The sequence below is a fragment of the Rhinolophus sinicus genome, linkage group LG14 (assembly GCF_036562045.2).
Source record: "Rhinolophus sinicus isolate RSC01 linkage group LG14, ASM3656204v1, whole genome shotgun sequence".
In the NCBI taxonomy this organism is placed as follows: Eukaryota; Metazoa; Chordata; class Mammalia; order Chiroptera; family Rhinolophidae; genus Rhinolophus; species Rhinolophus sinicus.
In genome coordinates this window covers 16,821,721-16,843,913 of record NC_133763.1, presented here as the reverse complement: position 1 = coordinate 16,843,913, position 22,193 = coordinate 16,821,721, and the positions used below count along the sequence as shown (strand labels likewise).

The following is a 22,193-nucleotide window of genomic DNA, read 5'->3' as shown; positions in this document are numbered from 1 at the left end:
ATAAATCTTAGAGCTTTCACTCAATGCATCTTTTTAACTAAACAGATTTATCACTTTAAAAGGTAAGTGTAATAAAAGGGTTGTTAGAATATGAAATTATTAGTAATATTTATAATGTCAAACTGAGGTGGTAGTCTAGTATTATTAATCTTATCACTGTTAATATTTATTAATTCCATAAAGGAACAAAACAGTAAATTATAGAAAGGAATCATTCCTAAGACATTTTTTAAGGGGGCCTTTTTAATTGACATCAAATAATACACTCTTGATATGTCAATTTGTAAATATTGTGTGCCTGGTCCCAAAAGGCAGATCAATTTCCGCCCAACTGAACTGAAAAAAAGGATAGTAATAGAAACCCTTCAAGAGGGTTTAAAACCCCCTAAGCAAACCTGACACCAGTACTTTGTTCCAAAGGTATTCTGGAAAAACATCTAGTAGTTGTCCCTTTTGTAAGATAAGAATAAATGTAAGAGTCTTCATTTCATTTTCTGGCTCCATATTCGACCTATAGTCTCAGGGATCAGCCAAAAAGATTTTTTAATGGGGGGTTAAGAACATGTCAAGAATTATGTGATTCACTTGTTTCCATGTTGACCCTTCAAAAGTACATGACCTCCAAATAAGAAAATATTCTCACATACTACCAAAGACAGAAAATTACCAAGCTGAGCAATGGCATATGTCTCTCTCTGAAATGGGGACTGGGCTAGGTACACCGGTAATTTTATTTGGTTGAGGAAAGGAAACATAGAAGATGTACCCCAGTACCTGAACAATAATCACATACTTATCTGGACTATTAACTGAATTACAAATCAACCATTTATGAGTTTTAGTAGCATTATGCTGGTGATTTCATATTTATACATAAATTCTACATCTTTAAAGTTTAAAAAAAACAAAAACTGTCAAGCAACTCATCGACATGATTATTTTTCCACGTTAAAAAATGTCACCCCTTGGGAAACAAGAACTGTTAAGACTGGGTCAGAAGTAACAGCTGATTTTATCTCACTTATGTAGGTTATGTGATCCATGGAGAAGAGAAAAATGTCTTCTAAAATTATTAAGCGTCAGATATATATCCCATATTCTTCTTCATGGCTGCACGAGGTACTTTATTAGAATAGTCAAGTGACCCATTCTAACCATTTATCCAAATTAGTGTTCAAAGTAGCGATACTCATATTCTCTATACTAATAATAGAAGCCTTCCAGGGGCCGGTTAGGCATTGGAGAGTTGGAAGCAGCCTTAATACGCATATTTAAAAAAATACAAGTTTTCAACAGAATGAGCCAATGTAGCTTGCTTTCAACCAAATGGGAAGACAATCTTAACTAACAAAGTAAAGCAAAAACAAATACATACAAAAATGTAAATTCAACACATCATTAAAGAACACTTGAAGGTTAATGACACAATTTTTAAAAACAAGATAAAATCCTAGTGTCTTTTTTTTGCATTTATCTTCTGCTTCACAAAAATCAGGTCAGTTTCCAAATATGCTAAGTCTCTGTTTGAGCCAACTACATGTGGGCCAACAAGATAGGACACATACATCCCTTAAATTTCCTATAATTTTATATGAGTGAATATACACAATTCTTAAAATTCACTGTAATTAACTTATAAAATTAAGAAAGACTGCTTCTACATTTTTCTAAAGTTTGTAAAATGTAGTTTCTGATAGTACAATCTACTAAAAATATTCTAAGACACCAAAACATATTCAGATTAAAAACAGAAAAATTATTCTGTGAAAAATTAAACTACTGTGAAGTCGTTAGATCAAGAAGTTCAAAATAGAAAATGTGTAAGATGAAGTCAGAGCACTCAGCCAAAAATATTTTAACAGCACACAACTGAAAATAAGACTAAAAACTGTCAGGAGGCTCCACAAGCACTTTTGACCCAAACAATAAAAATATCCGTTTACCTTCAGCCATTTTGATTTCTTCAATCCATGAGTAATATATATTGAAGAGAAAAAATCAAAGCTCCCTCAGCAGGTATCGGACACGCCACGTGCCCTTCCCCTACTGAAGCTCTAGGCTGGCCAACAGCTCCACAGGCAAGGCCTCGAGAACTGAAATTGGAACTGACTGCAAACTGCGCTCACCAGTTATTTTTAGAGGCCTCTTCCCCATGGCCAAATACTGCTAATCGCTCGAGCTGAAATGCGCTCCTAGCAATCCGACAGCCCTTCTCCCACTTATGGGAATCCTTTCTCAGTGAGTCCGATCTCCCTGCTCCAAATCCTAAAAAAAACACACCAAGCGTGCTACAAAAACGAAACAGAACAAATGGTGCACCCAGTTTGGTGTTTTGGAATCGTCTTTAATGGCTTTAGCCTAAGCACCAAATCCTTCAAAATTGAAACAAGTCTTGCTATAAAATGTGGCCCCAAGCCCAGAAACAGCTTGATTTGGCCCTTCAGAATCTAATCAAATGCCTACATGAAAAGCCCATTACTTAGTTTGTTTGAATGAAACAGAGCCCTAAATGCTAAGAAATTAATTAATGTTCTAGAATTATGATTCACAGGCATTACCATTTCCAAGTCTAATTCATCCAACATAAAAGTAAAGCAACAATAGAAAAGTGTTTCACTAGATAAGGAAGGAGAAAGAGCTGGGAAAGAAGCATGGAGGGAGGGGAAAGGAGGGGAAATGAAGGAAGAGGGTGAAAATGGCAGGAAGACTGGGAGACAGGGGACAGGGAAAGAAAGAACTGACTGTCTCAGAGAAGGAACTAGAAAGAGACTGACAACTGCATCTGATTTTGCTGTACTTCCCTCCAACCCCATCTCCAAGTACTGCCTTCTGGGAAATAAAACCAACCCAATCTCAGGACCATTTGTTCCCGGATTTAAGACCAGCAGTTCACAGGATGCATCAGCACTCTGATTACTATACTAAACTGGTTTCATACAAATAGAGCAAGGCAGCAAAGTTGTTTGTGAGCCCTTCATTTTTTTTCCCAGTAAAATTGAAGGTTTCACACGCAAATTAAACATTTAAACGTTCTGAAGAAGTTTCAGCAAGCTACGGTAGTTGGCCAGAACTGTGTCAGAGTGAACAAGGCATCAGGGCGACCTACACAAAACTGACGGGTGTCTTAGGTGTCCTCTGCCCAAGAGCCACTCCATCACTCCCTTCCTCAACCATCTCTCCCACCAGAAGTTCGTGCCTGCTAAAATGCTGAAAGATCACCAATCATTTGTTGACAGAGGTTTCAGATGACCCAACATCATACAAATTTATTAGACAAATATTTCAGAAGCTTCCTTTTGTTTTGTTTTCGGAGAGAGTGAGAGTGACAAGAGCCCTTTCTTGGCAACCCTGGAAACTGAGCCACTACACTCAAATGGTGGGCCTTACGTTTCACACATAAGACACCTGGATTCAATTCCCCGCTTCTTCACTAACTCTGATTCGGGGGAAGTCATCAAACTTCTGGGCCTCTGATTCGGGGGAAGTCATCAAACTTCTGTTTCCTTGCCTGTAAGATATGTCTTGGCACAAACTAGGCCTGCAAATATGTGTTGAAGTCACCCATGCCACACATTTGTATCGACTTGGTCAGGACTAGTGCACAAGCTACCTCGTCTCCAACTCACAGCTCTTTTCACGAGCCTCGCTTGCCTCCAGGACTGGCAGAGCTGCTAGTGTTTCTCGTCTCCCCTTACAGCCTGTGCAGGGCCAGCTGCAATCTGAACTACAGATCTGTGGCCAGACGCGGACCTGAGACAAGAATCACAGCTATTAGATGTGGGCACACCTCACCCCGGAGGCTTTTTCCACACAGCTCCCATTAATCCTGCTCAACCAATCTTCTTCACACACACCCACACGTCCTGTAGGTAACTGCCTGACTCTTTCGCAACAGTTTTACAGTTATTTCAATAAGATGTCTTCTCAGTTGCACAGTAGTGGCATATAGCGTACCTGTTATTCTAGACAGGGTGGTTAGCATGCGTCTGAAATAACATTGACTCTATCACAACATTTCTTAAAGGAAATGGAAATTCTGAATTTGAAGTAACTATCTCTTGTAATGTCATTTTTATGATGGCAAATGTTTATCAAGTTTAAAAATAAATGTCATTTGCATAGAGCAAATCATGTTTTTAAAACCCTAGCAAAGGCAACTAAAGTATCAATAATATTACGCCAACTATTCCTTGTATGGGACTAATAACAGCCTCTAGGTCCAAGCGAAGACCAAACTTCTAATGTACTCAGACTATTATTATTATCAGCCCAACCTGTGTCCCCTGATCCTGGGTTCTACCTTCCTCCAAAACCTACTAGATGAAAACCTATGAGGCCTCTGGTGGGTCTGCACTGAATACTTGTCTCCCCTCACCCAATCAGCTGCCATTGACAGCAGTGGTTCTCTCACTGTGGGGCACGTCAGTCACCCGGAGGGCTTGTCAAAACACAGATTCCTGGGGCACCCCTAGAGCTTCTGATATCTGTAGGTCTGGAGCGGGGCCTGAGAATCTGCATTAGTAATAAGTTCCCGGGAGACCTGGTGCGGCTGGTCTAGGAACCACATAAAGAGAATCACTGCACTACTGCACTGGCCATCCCTAATTCTCGGTCTGCAGGAGGAGAAAGCAGCTCTTGCTTTTACCAATTTCCAGGCCAGCATTTCCTTGCCACCTAAAAAAAAGAAGGAAAAAAACCCAATAATCCATTCCTCTCAGGTCCACACCATCCAATCACACCACCCTCCAGCCTGCCTCATCACTGTCACGCACAGCCCAGGTCCCCTCCCCTCAGTGAAGACTTCACCTGGATTCCAGCCATAACCACGTGATTTCAGTGTCTGTGTGGCCAACATGACAGGTGCTCTTTCCTTCATTTCATCCCCAGTGACCTTGTTCCCCTCCATTCTGTATCCAACACACATTCTTCCATTCTTACTACTGATCTCACCATAAGCCCCACCTAATCCACCTTCCTAATCGGATCTTCATTCTTCTTGAAATGTCTCTGTAGCTCTCGTGGTACAACCATCCTAACAGATTCTGCAACCTTGCTAAGAAAGCTCATCCTGTTTGGGTCTCATGACTGCAGGATATCATGAGATGACAAAACTACAGTTCTTTAAAACAAAAAGCTTTTCATCTACATACAGTCTCCAAAGCAAACGTGAGCCAGTTTCACCAATCTAAACCTAATATTAAATAGCCAGCATTACAGAAATAACAAAAGGCAACGCTGAAGACACTGAGTAAAACTTACTTAATTTCACACCACCCTCAGTGAGGGAACACTACCTCTAAATGCTCGTATAGCCACCGTAAGACCCCACAGTTCCTCTTAAGAGTCTGCAGTTCGACACTTACGTCACTCCCTGACTGCTAATGCCTTTGCTCTTCTACCCTTTCATTGCATCAGTCTGCCAGAACTGCCCCCCTGAATGAACAGCAAGGGCAGCTGGGCACACCCCGTGGAAATCAGGCACAGGCCACAGTGGAGCCACCACAACCAGCTCTCAGGACCACCTGTCAATCCTACCACACATCTAGAAAACTCCCTTTCCTATTCTTCACAATGACTATTTTGAATTTCTTTGCCTCTAAATGATTTTATCTTCTCATACTCAAAAACTGTCATCGCTTCTTACTTCACAGAGGAAAACAGAACCATCAGCAGCGTTTTGACCGTGCACTGCCAACCACCCCAGCCTAGATTCATGGGCACTCGCTCACTCTGGGCTCCTCCTAATTCCTCCACCCACCTCCCCTCCTCTGCTACCTTACACTTTTCGTCTTTTCACTCTCCTGTATCACCAGCCTCTGCCTTTACTGCATCTTCCCTCAACCCCACGGCTAGCCCCTGCTTTGTCTTTCTCCTTCCCATCACAGATAAAACTCTCGACAAAGCTGTGATTTCACTGCTTTCATTTGCTAACCACCCATTCACTCCTTACAACCCATAGGCTGCAATCTGGCTTCTGCATATGGCTCCAGTGTAGTAGTTTTAATGTCACATTGATGACTTCCATGTCATTAAACCCAAGGGAAAATTTCAGTTCTCATCTTACTTGCCCTCTCAGAAGAATTCCCCCTCCTCATAAACATTCTCTCCTGTTCACTTTCATTAGTTCAGAATCACGAGGTATGTCTTCAGCTTTCTGGACTAAGTCTCAACCTCCTTTACTATTAATAGTTCATTCTCCTCCAATTGATTTTTTTTTTCAATTGATTTTTAAATGTGGAAATTCCATAAGCCTTGGTCCTAGGCCATTTCTTTGACTGACTTCACTTACCTTGTGTATTGCTTAAAACGTTCTCTCCTGTGAGCTCCAAACCCACATATCTGTCTACTCAATGCCCCATTTGAATGACTTCAGGAAACCCCAAAGTTAGTGGACACAAACGGACCCACGGTCCTTCCCCTCTTCTCTCCAGTGTCCTAAATCTTGGAAGCATTTCCATCAGGCCAGCTACTGAAGCCAAAATCCTTGACTTCACATTCTTCCTCTGTGCCGAAACACCCACCTCTCAAATCAGAGTTTCTCCACCAGCTGTTGCAAATGGGTTATCCCGGCGCCAAAATACAAATTCCCCTTAGCGCTCGGGTCGTCCTATCACTGTCTACTCATTTCCCCAGTGGGATGGTCTAAAAAGCATTTGTGTGCGCCATGACATGAACATGTGGGAAGCTCTGTCTCAAATCACCCGTATTTCTGCCTCCCTACTGTCGTCATCCAAACCTGAGTTACCATCACCTCCTAGGTGACTGTCACAGTATTCTCAGGATAAAATAAAAACCTTCAATGTGGCCTAGGAGACTGTACTTGACACGGCCCCAGCCTACCACTCCATCCTCAGCTGTGGGTCCTTCCCCCCAGCTGTGCCTCTGCCAGATACAGAAAAGCTCACCATGCTTTCCTGTTCCGGGATGTCTGCACAGACCACCCCTCTTCCTCGGAAGCCCGCGCAGCGCTAGCAGGTCCCCCGCAGAGTAGCCAGGCCTGCTCCTCTGCTGAAACCCCAGGGCTACAAGGAGGCCTTTCCCAGAGCAGCCTCTGGTGCGCCCTGGTAGCAGCCTGTACCTCTTCATAGCTTTGTTCCACTGGGATTAGTTCTTAATCTCTTTCTACCTCCAGAATGCAAGTTTCAGAAAGCCAGGGACCGAATCTGCCTTCTCTATTACTGCACATTTGTCTTGTACCTTGTAGGATCCCACCAACATTTGTTAAATAAGTGAGTAAATTCCTTCTCAAATCCTCGATATTATGTGAGTAATCAAACCTCTTTCTGCTAAAACTTCAGAAATAAGGGAACAAAGTTTAGTTCAATGAACGTCAGGTCACTTCAAGTTTCCTCATCTCCATGAATTTAATCATCCTAAAATTAATCCACAACAGGAAAAGACCTACAAAGAGTTAAGAGAAATAGAAAGACAGAAGCCCAGTGGTTCCCACACACTGATAACCACTGTTCACTCCTTTATGTCAGACAAAGTCCCCCCACCCCCATCCATTTTGGCTGACAAGGTGAGACTGCCCAGGTGGGAAGGCTGTTGCCGCCCCATCTCTCTGACTCAGCAGCCAGACACCTCGCACTGCTCTCGTTACTGAGCCTGTAGAGAAAAGGCATAAATGGCTGCAGGAGAGACCAGGTGCTGCCATGAATTTTCGAATTTAATTTAGTAAAACAAAACTGAGAAAGTCATTTCCATTTTCATCAGTACACGTAATATTAGCAACACCTATCGTTTTCAGCCTCCAGATACTTTTGGGAACCTTTGTTATTCTGTGGAACCCCACGCTGAGGACCCACTGCCCTAGCCTCCATCTGTGTCTGGATTACTCCTGATTCAGTGCAAAAGAGGACAACTGTATCCAGAACACGAGTCATCAGCCCGACCTTATGAATTTGTGATGCACCAAAACTCCTCTGGGAAAATGCTAAAACACGATACAAATGGTCATACCAGGCCTAACAAGTTAGTTCTTTAAACTTAATGAGCTCTCCCTCCACAGCATACAGTAAAAGGAGAAGACTTAGTGTCAGAGAAAAGCCACTTCTTGGCCAGTCGATCATCTGTCTGTGTGGGGAACAGTTATGAGTACGCTGTTTAAATTGAGACAGTCTCCTGCGGAACTGAGAGCGGCTAACGTCTAAAGAAAAGGGAGTTATGGTGTCCACTCAGAAATGCTGAGGTGGCAAAAAGTTGTTAAAGCAAACAAACAAACAAAAAAGTTCTTTTTTCCAAGCTAGACCCAATAACAGAAAAGCCTAGCCCTACTCATTAATTCCCTGGCAAGAGACTAGGTCACAGAGCCAGTACGTACAGCCACAACCGATTTGCAGCTTTCTGACCTTAATACAGTTAGACATCAAGAGATCCAAAGCCAACCTTCCCCACCAGGTTCCACTTTCTAGGGCAAAAGAAGTCAGCATTTACAATAAAGTGTAAATGCAAATGAGGAGGGAAGGGTATATAAAAGCACTAGCACAAAATATACAGAAGATTGAGGTGTAAATTACAAAACATATGTGTCTTAGAAAATACAGGCCAAAAGAGCTGATGGAATTATGCATCACAATATTGGGGAGTAGCCCCCAATATAAATTAATTAATAAATAACAGTGATGAAACTAAATAACAGTAATCAGTAAAAAGCAAGATGGCTGCAGCTGAAACCTACGTAGTGAAGAATTAACTCAAACAGAGGTGTGGGTTTTGTCCTTGCCTACTTGGAGGTGACCTCAAGGTCCCTAGAATACCCTGCCTGATAGGATGACTGGTTGCTTGAAGGGTTTGGCACCGGATTATCCAACAATGTGACTGAGGAGGTTTTGGGACCAGCCCTTATCAGCTCCAATCTCCGGAGGAACTGAAGACTAAAGGTCAGCCATGCTCCTGAGCGGGAGCAGAGAGAACTGGGGAGGGATGGATGTAGAGAAAAGCCACCAGCTACCACGCAGCATGTACTCATGGCAAGATGTCAGCTTCCCAGGGACCAACATGGGCAGCCACAGAGAAGCGGGGTTTGTGCCATCTTGCCAGCATCTCACTGAAAACGGCTGACTGTGGGCATGGGACACCAGGAGCACGAGAGGGCGGAGGGCTGGCAGAGTGCTAAGCCCTGGGGACGGCCCTCAGCAGGCTCCCCAAGACTCAGAGAGGCCGCGCCTGGGTGCCTGACACTTGTGGGCAACCATGGCCAGCTGATCTTAGTGACCAGCAGAGGAGACCCCGACAGGGACCTGTGAGGTGATGGAGGCCGTTCCCTTTCTTCCTCTCCCTGCCCCAGGGTGCCCGACAAGCCAGAGCCTAAAAGAGGCAAGGCTGACACTGCCCCACAGCAGGCCAGGCAGAGAGAGCACAGCCACAGCTTCCCCAGTCAGGCCCTCCTGCACTGCTGCTACTGAGAGACAGAAATTGTGCATCGACGATGAGATCACATTTCAACCAGACAGACTCTTAGAAATGGAGAGTGACTGGGAGGTTAAGGAATCTGTCCCAGAGACCATGCAGAGCTTCTGCCACCCAGAGACTAACCCAGCCCAACTAAGCACTGACTGGAGGAAAATGAAGCTTCCCAGTAATACCCTGTCAGATAACGACTGCTGGATAAAAGAGCAACAGAATGTGAGGGCACACGTTAGGCCGAGCCATAAAAAATTGTCAGTATTTGACCCTTTTGCCCCACAAAAATGGCAATTTCATCTGATTTAAACAAACAGTATCTGAGTATTCTCCCACTGTTTTATTAGGGAAATTTCCAAACACACAATAAAGCTGAAAGAATTTTACAGAGAATACCTGTACACTTATCACTTAGATTCCACCATTACCATTTTATTATAATGCTTATGGAATGTCTATTCATTCCTCTCTATCCATCCCTTCACCCATTTTATATGTATAATACACTTCAAAATAAACTGTGGACATTAGCTCACTTCCTTTAAGTACTTCAGCTTTTACATTATAAACTACAATTCAGTATTTCTTTATCTTTTTTATGTAAAATTTACATTAGATGAACTACTCTAATTTTAACTGTACATTCCCTGAGTTTTCACAAAAATACACACCGTGGAACCCAAGTTCCTATCAAGACACAGAACATTAATTAATACCACCCCTACGTTCTCCCACGGTCCTTCCCTCAACCCCACAGGAAGCCCCATTGTTCTGCTTTTTTCACTGTAGGCCAGTTTCGCTTGTGCTTGAAATGCCATAAAAATGGCATTGCACAGTATGTGCCTGTTGTGTAAGGCTTCTCACCTCAGCTCTGTGTTCTTGAGAGCCCAGTCTGTTATGTATAGTAATAGTAGTTTATTCTGTTGTTGCATAATATTCCCTTGTATCAACACACCAGAGTACACCAGAGTGTATCCGCTTTCCTGTCAGGAGAAACCTGGGCTACTCCCCATTTTAGACCATTACAAGTAAAGCTGCAAGGAATATTCTTGTACAAGACTATGGCTTGCATATTGGAAATATATGCTTGCCTTTCTCTTGGGTAAAGACCCCTAGGTCACAGGGCACATGGACATTTAGTATTGTGAAACAGCCTGAGCTTTTCCCAAAGTGGTTCTACCATTTATATACCCATCAAGAATGTCTGAGAGTTCTTTTGTTTTATAATCTTGCCAACATTTGCTGTTGTCAGTCTTTTTAATTTTAGCTCCTCTGGTGAGTGTGTGCAGTTGTAGCTCACTGTGGTTTCATGTGCATTCCTCTGAGGACCAATGTTTGAGCAGCACTTTTCATGTGCTTATTGACCATTTATTTAGCTTTTTTTGTGAACTGCCTGTTCAAATCTTTTGCACATTTGCCTATTTGTTTTAAATGCATTTTTAATTGAATTGCAGGAGTTCTTTGTATTTCCTGGACACCTGTCCTTTAACAGATACACATGTTACAAATTTTCTCTCAGGCTGTGCCTTTCCTGTTCATTTTCTTCAAGAATTGTTTGATGGACATGAGTTTTTAATTTTGTTGATGTTTATGTATTAATTTTATATATTTTGAAACATATCACCAAATTGGAAAATGTTACTTAAACCTTAACAGGGTTTCTATGCTTCACATTCTGAAATGGGACGTCTACTTCAGCACTTACTGTGGCAGTCAGTGGATCTGTAACATACAATCATTGACAGAAGCCCTGCTATTGGCTCAAACACTATACCACTGAAAAGGAAGGTCATGAAATCAAAGGTCAGTACATCAAAGAACTGTCTACTCGTGGTACGTATCACAGAGGGTAAAACCAAGAGAAATTTTGATAATTTTAAGAAATATTTTCATTAGCTATAATGAGTCACAAAAATTTTCTCAGCCAGTTATTTTCCCCTCAAATTCAACTGGATGGAATAACTAATTCTTCTGCCACCCAACAGCCTTGCCAACAGTTGAACCCCATGACTTCTTTCAAGAAGTAGTTCACTTGTGTTTTTATTTGTATGTTTCCTTCCAATTTATCATGACTCACAAATTTAAATTATCAGACTGCTGTAATGAGTAGAAACCAAAAAGCTTCTCTTTTCCGTGCTTTTCACTCTGTCCACCTCATAAAATCTTCAGAAAATCACAAAAAGCAACATATTTTAAAGGGAAGGCCTACAGTTCATCTGTGAAACTTTGTGGGGGAAAATCTAATTTAATTTTAAAAATCCTTATCTAAGAGAGACATCAAGAAATCAAATGTGGAGGGTCAGTTTAAAGGACAATGTTGTAATAAATTAGGAAAATTTGAATGTGGACTTAGGTAACAGTATTGCAGCAGTGTGAAATTTCCTGAGCGTGATAATTACCTTGTGCTTAGGCTGGAGCCATCCCTGTTCTGAGGAAAAACATGCTCAAGAAGTCAGGGGTCAAGTATCATGACTTAACTTTCAAATGGGTCAGCAGCAAAATGAATAAATAGAAAATGCAAAGGCATCAATGTATCAGCAACTGGTGAATCTAAATGATCTTTCTTATAAATGTCTTAAAGGTTTGAATGTTTTCAAATTAAAAAGTTGGGAAAATACAGATTTCCAAGCCAATTCTTGTCCTAAAGAATCAGATAGTTGGTAAGGGCCAAGAATCTGAAATAGTAAAACCCCCTAGGTTCATTCATGACTGGATTCTGGATAGGTTAAAAAAAAAAAAAAAAAATTAAACTTCAAGTTTTAAGGCTGCTTCTCGAGCAAATTAGAGAAATCTGAATATATGGAGTGCATTTAGATCATACTGTATCAGTGTTAAATTTTCCGGGTTTGAGAACTCCACGGGAATGATGTCCGAGAATGCCCTCGTCCTTGGGAGGTACAGCCTGACCCACAGAGTAGGATTTCCGCCTCCCTCACTCTGGTCACTGATACCCCGATACTGAAGGAGATTCTTTGTCTGTCACATCATGCAGGCAACTCCCTCGGAGACTGCAAGCAATTAAAACACCAAACCCAAACAAAATACTACGCCTTCTTTAAAAACAAAAGAATTACTACTTCAAGCCTCGCCTAGCTCATCCCAAAGAGTGAGCTCATCTTGCAAAAGTGCTAACTAACCCTGTTAAGGCCCACCTGCCTAAGCGGGCCATTCTTTTGCAGAGTGTCTTTTTCTCTTCGTAGTATGTTTCCCTCATAGCTCTGTGCCACACACACATTTAATAAGCATTAACTGGGCAAGTCTCTCTTGCAGTTTGATATCAACCCATTAATTCAGAAATCTGTGGGTACAGTCCTACCGTCAACTATGATTCAAATTATATCGTACGGCCTGTGTTTTACCATTTTACGCACAGGGGGATTTTCGAAGATGCCATTAAACACCTTGGTGAAGGAAAAAATCACAAGATTGTACTCTGATCACTTAGTCTACAAAGCTTATCAAAATGCATATTTTTTGTTTCTTTTAATAACCTGCACTTTGTAAACCTCTGGTGTCTCCTAGTGTTCGTGGCTTTTGTCTAAGTATTTAAAAATAATTGTTAATTCTAGAATTAGCCCCGATGGTGATGAGACATTGGTATACAGCTGCCCTGAGTCTACTTCTCTTTCCTTTAACAAAAATGAGCCATTTGTTCCTCAAGTGCCTTTGGCCCCTCCTCTAATTTTAATGATTCCCCAACGGTTAACTTCCAGATAACTGTAGTTGGGGTTGTCGCTGTGAGTCTTGGGAAGCTTCAGCTCACTTAGTTTAGTCTTTGTCTCCCTCCTCCTGGATCACACACACCTCATTCATTCAACGAACGCTGACTGCTCTGCAGCCTGTAGGATGGTGACCTTCCCGGAGGCTGGAGCTAGTTTTCCTGCTGCATTCCCACGCCAGGGGCAGGGGGCTGCACAGGTCCTCATTACCCTCACCGGACAATTTACACAGTGTTCCCACAAAAATCTGAAAAGTACCTGTAAATTATTTTTGCCCCATCTAAATAGTAAAGCAAATCCAATATACATGGAGTATTTGAAAAACAACAACAACAACCAAACAGCAGCAGAGGATAGGCATGTTCTAGGTAAGGGATCCGAATGGCCAGGGCAGGTACAGCCCGAACCCCTCATCGACTTGGCTGCCCCACTCCACACCCCAAGTCTGTCCTTTTCCTCCCAACCCCACCCCAGGTCAAAATCAAAGTGACAGCCAAGGTCAGCGCGTGTTCAGAGATGCCCCCTAATCGTACTCTCACTGACCCATTTTGCTCTGAGCTCCGTCCACAACCCCTCCCTCAGCTGCAGCTTCACCAAATGCACTCCCTCCTTCCCCTGGCTGAGGTTACCCAGGAGAAAAGTCAACCAGCACCCCACTGCCCTGCGCAGCCAGGCTGCAGCAAATACTTCAAATGCTGGTCTCTTAGCTCTGTCCTGCAATAATAATCTAGTCTGCTGCTGAAGGTTCCTAGGAGTGTGACCCCCAAAACATCTGACAAGCTAAGAAGGCTGAAGTCTCACAGCTTTGTGCAAACTACAGAGAAGGTGGCGTTCCGGCAGCAAGCACAGGTATGGGTTACAGGTGCCGTCCTTCTGGCTGGGTGGGCCTCTCCCATACCAGTGCTTAAATATTTCTAACACCATCCTGGGTAAAAGTATTGCCCTAAATAGAACATTTTTGATCAACACATAATTCAGATCAGCGAAAGAAGGTGCTTTCAGCTCTATAACCTACTACAGATTTTTAAGATACAAAGTAACAAAAATCACAAGATGGTAAATTTTAAATGGCTTCCAGTTTTCTCCTCGCACTTGAATATTCATACATGCAGTAAATACTCTTGAAATCTCTACAGCATAAGAGAGGCCACTTAATTTACAGTCCAGTGGAGAAAAACAAATTAAAACAAAATAAAATTTCACTTTGGTAAACACTATATTAGGGTAAAAGGTATATAGGACAATATGGATGAAAACAATCACTTGGGAGGAATCACAGTCTTGAATTTTAAAGATACAGCACTTTAAGGTACAATGTGTTCCAAACTCTTCTTCATAAAAGTTAGCACTGTTCACTTCATAGTTTTACATTTTTTAATCAAAATTGCTAAACCTTAGTCTTAAGTCAAGGAGGAACTACTCAAAATTCTTACAAAGAAATTTTAAAAGCCAAAATCAAAAAAAGGAAGAAAAATTTAGCAGTATTAGAGTATTCAAATAAATGAGTCATATTTGAAAATAAAATGAGGGAGAAATAAAAATCTTGTCAAGTAAGCAGAGCTTTTCTAATGGCACAAAAAGCAGAACAGATGAAATGCCTGCTTCTGTCCAACCTCCTTCTCAATCAAAAGGAACTAACTACAAAGTAAAGGGCACCGGGCACGTGTCTCATGGCTTCAGAATAGCTCCCTACAGGTGTAACTGTAAAGCTGCTCGCACGCTACCTAAACAGGACCTATGAAAGGACCCACTCAGTTCCAACAATTCCCCACATCAGTGAAGTATACGCAGTGCTAGTAAGTCCAGTTTCTTACTTTAGTGCCCATACTTACAAATATCAACAGGATGTTTTGTTCTGTACTCTTGCCTATAACATAAACCTAAAATAGCCCCACCATGCAACACAATTTTTAAGCACTCAGTACATTCAAGGCAGTGCAGAAGCCACAAAAACACAGCCCCTACCCTCAGGGCCCTTTTGGTCTACAGAGGGAAGACTTTTACCTGTATTTGTTCATGCCAACATTTACTGAGTACCTACTCTGTCCAGACAATCATTTAAGTCCTAGGAATGAAAAGAAAACAAAACATGGTGGTTACTACGTATGTCAAACACACAGAGTAACTCTCCCAACCCTAGTTCGGCCGGACGATATTCTGGTGCCTAATATCATGGTTGGGTCTCATTCACCTGCTGAAGGAACCATTACATGAACGATGAAAATTGTGTCCTGCAGAGAGCGCTAGAGATGCTCTTGCTTGGGGGGTGGGGTGGGGGTTAAAACAGGGTCTACAGGAAGATTAGGGAAGAACTGATGAAGGAGCTAAATCCTGCAGCATATACAGGAGTCACACGGGGACCGGGAAAGTGAGAAGCTGTCCTAGAAGAAGAAACATGTGCAAGTATAGAGACTACAGTGAGTTAATGTGACGTCACTAATATAAACACAAAGAGGGTGAAGCAGAGAATGGCTAGAGGGTAAGAGGAGCAAGATCAATGAAGGGCCTCCTAGTTCATACTAAAAAATTTCAACTCTTTCTTGAGTACTTTGGGAACTACTCGAGGTTTTCAAATAAGGAAGGGACATGATAGAACTTCCACTTTATAGAGATATTAGGTTGATGCAAAAGTAATTGCGGTGTTTGCCATTATTCTTAACCTTTTAAACCACAATTACTTTTGCACCAACCTAAGAGTATGAGATAAGGATGAAACAGGACCAGTCATGAGTAATCCAAGCAACAAATGAGAATTTAAAAGGTTCGACTAATGTACTGTTACAGTCAGAACTGGGATCTAAACTACAGTTGTGACTTTTTCGTCCTCCATCACCTTTGACAAATTAAGCTCCCATTTCTTCATTTACAGAAAGAGAATTCGGAGAATTAAATGTTAAAATAGAAAGACATACACAATGTCTTCCACAGTCAGCGCTCAGTGAGGGGTCGCCGTGTTTTTCCTCTGTCATTATTGTCACTACTTACATCTAGAGCTCGGGAGCGCTTCCGAGTTGGGAGCTAGCAACAGACAGCAGTTAAAGCTCTGGCGAGTGTGCGGCCTGGGATCAGAGCAGGGCGAAGGCAAGCATCCTGGGGCAGACCAGCCTTCAGGGAGCAGAGAAAGGAACAAGATGAGCCCGGGGGCGGGGGTTAGGCATCCCCTGTTGACTCAGCCAGAAGGATCTGAGGTGCAGGAGAAAAGCGGCACACTACTTGTCATATTTGGCTGGATAGAGGAGGCAAAGTAGAAAGAGGTTTTTGTGTCTGCTGCTTTGTTTTAGATTAAATGAGAAAGACAAAGGGGTATGTGCTGTGTGAGGGGTAGAGAAGAGTTCTCAGGGAGAAGTGAGTGATGGCTCAGTCTGTGCAAAGGCAGTGTCCACTTAGGGTTTCGCCAGAAGGTGCAGGGTTCCTTTCCAAACGCCCCTGCTTTCCTCTGAGGTAGGTGGTGATCCAAAAGTGCATGTCACTGTGATGGCCCAGACCTTCAATTCTGACTGCAATACTGGCTCAGCTCCACTCACTCACCATCCTGCTGGGCCTCCTCAGTCTAAAGAAAAGGGGATGTGCTGAGCTCCACGTTGAAGATACACCAGCTCAGCTGTGCCCGTTTCATGTCCCCATCAGGGCGCTATCACTCCAGGATACTAAACTGCATTGGCTTTGGCAGCTATTCTGTGTCCTAACCCCCGTCTCCCCACGAGGGGAGTAATCAGCCTCATGTCAGTTCTCCCCTAATGTCATGCAACTCACAGGCCAACCCCTACCCGCCATGCAAGGATGAGCACCTCTCAAAGAATGTTCTCTGATGTCTCTGCACAATGGGAAGAAGTCATCTGTCAAAACTGAAAGGGAAGCAGTAAGGCCCAAAGCGTTGAAGATTTAAGTATATGGTGCTGAAAACGTGGGTAGGAAATCCTCTAGGAACACGCAGAAGGCTGCAAGGCGCCGCCGAGGGACCAGCCGAGGGGGGAGTCTAGACTGTGCGTAGTTTAAATTTATTCCAATCAGCACTTACTTACGCTAGTGAATCCTGTCCTACTCTATTCATATTCATATTCAGTCTTCTTACTGATCACAAGAGAATTCTAAAAAGTGGCTTGGGGACTTACAATGCCCTATTTCTAAAAAAAAATAAAATGAGAGAAATACAATCTCCTCATCAGCTTTGTATCTTCATGTACATTAATTTAACTCTAAAAATGCCCTACCTCTATAATCTTACAGAGTAAAAGGGTAACTGAAACACTGGGTTGCGTTTGGCACATAAATCTACTGCTACCTCTCAGATGAGCCCCCGAGTCCATCAGCATCTGGGTCTTAGATCTATGTCAGGCCCCCAAGGCCTCCAGGTGTGTTTATTTACTGGTTATATCTACATAGGCTAACTAGGTAAAAACCCATAAAATAAGCACACAAATCTGAAAGTTCCAGAAAATAAGCATTATGTTTTGTTCATGAAGTGAGTAAGTTCATCTTTGAACAAAGCAATGCACCCACCGTCGGTCATTACCCCTTAAGGAGGAAACGGGGCACCAAACCAAGTCAATCCAACCCAATGACCATCGTAAGTGGCTTATCTTCTCACAGATACTAGAATATCCCGTCTATTTCACAAAGGCTTTAATAAACTCAGAATACATTCTTTGTGTCTAAAAAAGTAGCTACAATGTAAAGGAGCTTAATATATAGTGATTTTAAAAAAATAAATTTATTTTACTGCAGTGTAATAGCAGGCATACAACAGCTACATCCTGTTTACAAGAGGTACGGCTAAAAGCATAAACAACTTTGGCCAGTAAGTTTGAAAATTCAACGACAGAAACAAACAACACATTTTCAGTCAATACAACGTGCATACGAAGAAACAAAAACATAACTTAGCCAACCTGAACCTGACTCAAGAAGAAACAGGTAACTTAAATGGTCATATAAACATTTAAAAAGTGAAATATTCCCCTTTTCCCTAATCCACTATCCTCTTTCATGGTGGGTAAATGACAAAAAGGTTCAAATTTTAGTTCTACCAAGTAATTAATCCTATAAGACTATGCCAAAGAATAGAAATAAAGAGAAATTACTCTTAAATTTATGTATGTGGCTAGAATAACCTTGATAATAAAACCAGCAAAGAAAATTATAGGTCAATTGTACTTATAAATATATTAATAAAACAAATCTACTACTACTGAAAAATATGTTGTTACAAGGTAGGATTTTTCTCAGAAATGTAAGAATGGTGTTAAATTAGAACGCCTGTTATTATAATTTACCAATTAAAATATGGAAGGAGAAAAATGATATATATGTATTACATATATCATACATACATATCGCATATATAATATCTCAACAGATGCAGAGAAAAATCAGTGCTAGTCATAATTCCTAGGAAGGGGAAAGGGCAGAAGGGAAGAAAGGAGGAGGGGAAGAGAAGGAGCAAGGAAAGGACGGCCCACACTCCTCATGAACACACAGGCAAAACTGTTGACAAAATGTTAGCAAATAAAGCATGATATAAAAAGCATAGTTCATCACGACCAACTGAGGCTTATTCCAGGAATGCAAGGGTGATTTCACCTTCAAAGTATCCATATATACATATAATTTATTGTATTAACAATATAAAGGAAAAAGCTGCATGATTATTTTAATGAGAGAAAACAATATTTGACAAAATTCCCAATCTAGAAATACAAAGGAATTCCTCCAATCTGATAAAAAGCGTCTACCAAACACCTAGAATTAATATTATACTTAATGATGAAATACCAAACACTTTGTCACTAAAATCAGGAACAAAGCTAGAATGTCAACTCTCATCATTTCTATGCAGCCCTGTACTGGAGGTCGGATAGTGCAGTAAGGCAAGAAAAGAAATAAAAGGTACACAGGTTAGAAAAGAAGTAAGACTGTCTTTATTTGCAGGTGACATGATATTTATATAGAAAATCCCAAGGAATCCAGTTTTTAAAAACACTACTAGAATAAATGAATTTTGCAAAGTCACATGACATAAGGTACATGCATCAGTTCAATGTGCATATACCAGCATGAAACAATAGGAAATGAACATTTTTAAAATACCATATTAAATAACATTAAAAAGCGTAATTTAGAAAAATATTTCACAACAACCGTGTAAGATCTTAATACTAAAAATTACAAAACAAGGCAGAAAGGTACTAAAGAACCTAAATAAATGAAGATATCCCACTGCCATGGATTGTGAGACGTATCAGTAAGATGTCAATTCACCCAAACTTGGTCTATACATTCCACTGAATTCTAATTATAAACCCTAGCATGCTTTAGTCTATAGAAACTGACAAGCTGATTCTAAAATACATACGGCTATACAATGGACCTAGAATAGCCAGAGCTATCTTAAAAGGGACAACAAAGTTGGAAGGTTTATCCTGCCTGATTTTAAGATTTACTATATAGCTAGAGTGATCAAAAGTCTGTGGTAAAGGCCTAAGGACAAATAGGTAACAACAACAACAAAATTAGAATAGAGACTCAGAAATAGACTTATAAGACACACACACACACACACACACACACACACACGTAGATATTATATTGTCATTTGATTTCTGACATAGGCGCTTTAAGCAATCCTATGATGAAAGTCTTTTCAACAAATGGCACCAGACAACTGGATACCCATGTGGCAAAACATAAAACTAATCCAAAGTTGATTTGAGATGGATCAGAGACCTAAACATAAAAACTAAGTCTATTAAACTTGTAGAAGAAAATACAGGAGGATAGCTTTGTGACCCAGGAAAAGGAAAAGCTTCTTAGACAAGATACAGAAAGCAAAAACCTTTAAAAAATTAAATAAACATCAACATTAAAAATATTTGCTTTTCAAAAATACTATTAAGAAAATGAATAGGTAAGCTACAGATTAGGAGAAATATTTGCAATACATATATCTGAAGAGAATTTCTATCCAGAATACTTAAAATATACAGCTCAATAACAAAAGACCAAAAAAAGCAATAAAATATGGGCAAAAGATAAATGGAAACTTCACAAAAGAACACGTGTACAGCCAATAAGCACAAGAAAAAGTGTATGACATCATTCATTAGTCATCAGGGAAATATAATTTTAAATTACAATGAAAAACCACTAAACAGCTACCAGAATGGAAAAAAATAAGCAAACTGACACCACCAAATGTTGGTACAGATGTAGAACAACTAGAATTACCACACATTGTTGGTGAAAGTGCAAAATACATTGTACAACCACTTTGGAAACAGTTTGGCAGGTTTTTTACAAAACTAAACGTGCCCCTACCCTACAGGCCAATAATTCCTCTCCTAGGTATTTGCTCAAGAGAAATGAGGACATGTGTCAACCAAAAAACCAAAAAACTTCTACAATATTTATAGAATTTCCTTTATATTAGTCCAAACCAGGACTAACCCAAGTGTCACCAATAAAAGACTGGACACACACAGGGTGCTATAGTCATTCAGTGGCCTACTTGCCAATAAAAGGGAACATGTAACATGGGTGAACCTCAAAAATACGCTGAGAGAAAGAAGCCTTACACCAAAAGTACTCACACAATGAAGTTCTACGACAGACAATATCAATTTATAGTGAGAAAGTTAAGGACAATAGTTGCCTCTGACAGCTGGGGTGGCGCATGGAATGGGCTTAAAAGCCTTTTCTGGGGTGATGGGCATATTGTCTGTCTTAATAGGTTGTGAGGTTACCCGGATGCATACATTTATAAATACTCTTTAAACCGTACACTATGATTTGTGCAATTCAACATATGAAAACATTACCTCAGGGGGTAAAAAACATAAATGTTGAGCTCTAATGCATACATGCTTAGGAGTGAGGTATACTCGTGTCTACAACTTATTTTGAAATGCATAAAAGAACAAGATTAATTGATGAATATGATATAAAGCAAACATATTAAATGTTAACCACTGTAAAATTTAGGTGGTGGGGTCATTATACAATTCTTTTAACTTGGGTGCGTATTTTAGTTTTTTCATAATAAAATGTTAGTTTAAAAAAAGGACCTAGAATAAAAGATGTGTATGAAATCGAATAAAAGACGTGTATGACTTTTGGATAAAATTATAAAAATGAATAATAACATTTAAATAAATAGGAAATTATACTATGTTCATGTATAGGAAGACACAGTGTTATAAATGTGCATTTGTTCCAAATTGTTCTGTAAATTCAATACAACGTCAGTCAAAATCCTGAAATATTTTTCATGAAACTTACTCGATAAGCAGATTCTAAAATGTATAAACCTGACGAGGAAAGGTCCCCAAACAGCAAGGACAATGGCGTAAAAGCCAGGCTAGACGTACTTGCCCAAGCGGATATGCCATAGAGAGCAGCTGTGTGGGGTATTGCTCCTACATACCGGGAACAGAACAGAGCCAGACAGACTTATACACAACAGGCGACACTCAGCTTCATGTAGAAAGAAGGCACTTCAACTAATGGTACAGGAAGCTTTCATTACCCACTCTTTAAAAATACTGAAGTAGATCCCTACCTCACAATGAACAATAAGATACAGGTTCACACGTCCTAATCTGCAGTTTAGACATATACATGTGAAAAGCCAAAACTTAAGATATTTTAGAAAAAAACAGAACATTTTATGATTTCTGTGGTAGAAAGGATATCTTAAAACCCAAAAGCACAAAGTATAAAGTAGAAAATAGAAAAGTTATACTATTATTAAAAATCTAAAAATTCTGTTCAACAAAATATACCACAGGAAATGACAATGTGAAGAATCAGGCAGGCAGCAGCCCTTTACCACAAACATAATCAAAAAGTTCAGAATATAGAAAGAAATTCTACAAATCAAAACTAAAAATACAAAATAAAATAGGCAAAACACATGAAGAGGCAATTCACAGGAAAGGAAACACAAATGGCTGTTACTAGTAAGCTCAATGGTGATCAGGAAAATGCAAATTTAAACCACAAAATACTACTTCACACCCACAAACTTGTAAATCCTAAACCTTACCAGTGTTGGAAATGAGGTTACAGCACAAA

The 22,193-nt window shown here is 40.6% G+C and overlaps 1 protein-coding gene across 12 annotated transcripts in view; it reads right to left on the bottom strand.

Moving 5' to 3' along the window:
- Window positions 1-22,193, bottom strand: part of ASPH (aspartate beta-hydroxylase) — a 196,459-nt gene that overhangs the window by 167,068 nt on the left and 7,198 nt on the right. For 3 of the 12 annotated variants that reach the window (XM_074318814.1, XM_074318817.1, XM_019752427.2), the window contains exon 1: window positions 1,944-2,080. The exons of the other annotated variants lie outside the window; for them this stretch is intronic. In XM_074318814.1, the coding sequence (XP_074174915.1) occupies window positions 1,944-1,953 (10 nt within the window). In that variant the 5' untranslated portion in view covers window positions 1,954-2,080. Of the gene's footprint in view, window positions 1-1,943; window positions 2,081-22,193 lie in introns of those variants that run through there. 12 annotated transcript variants of the gene reach the window in all.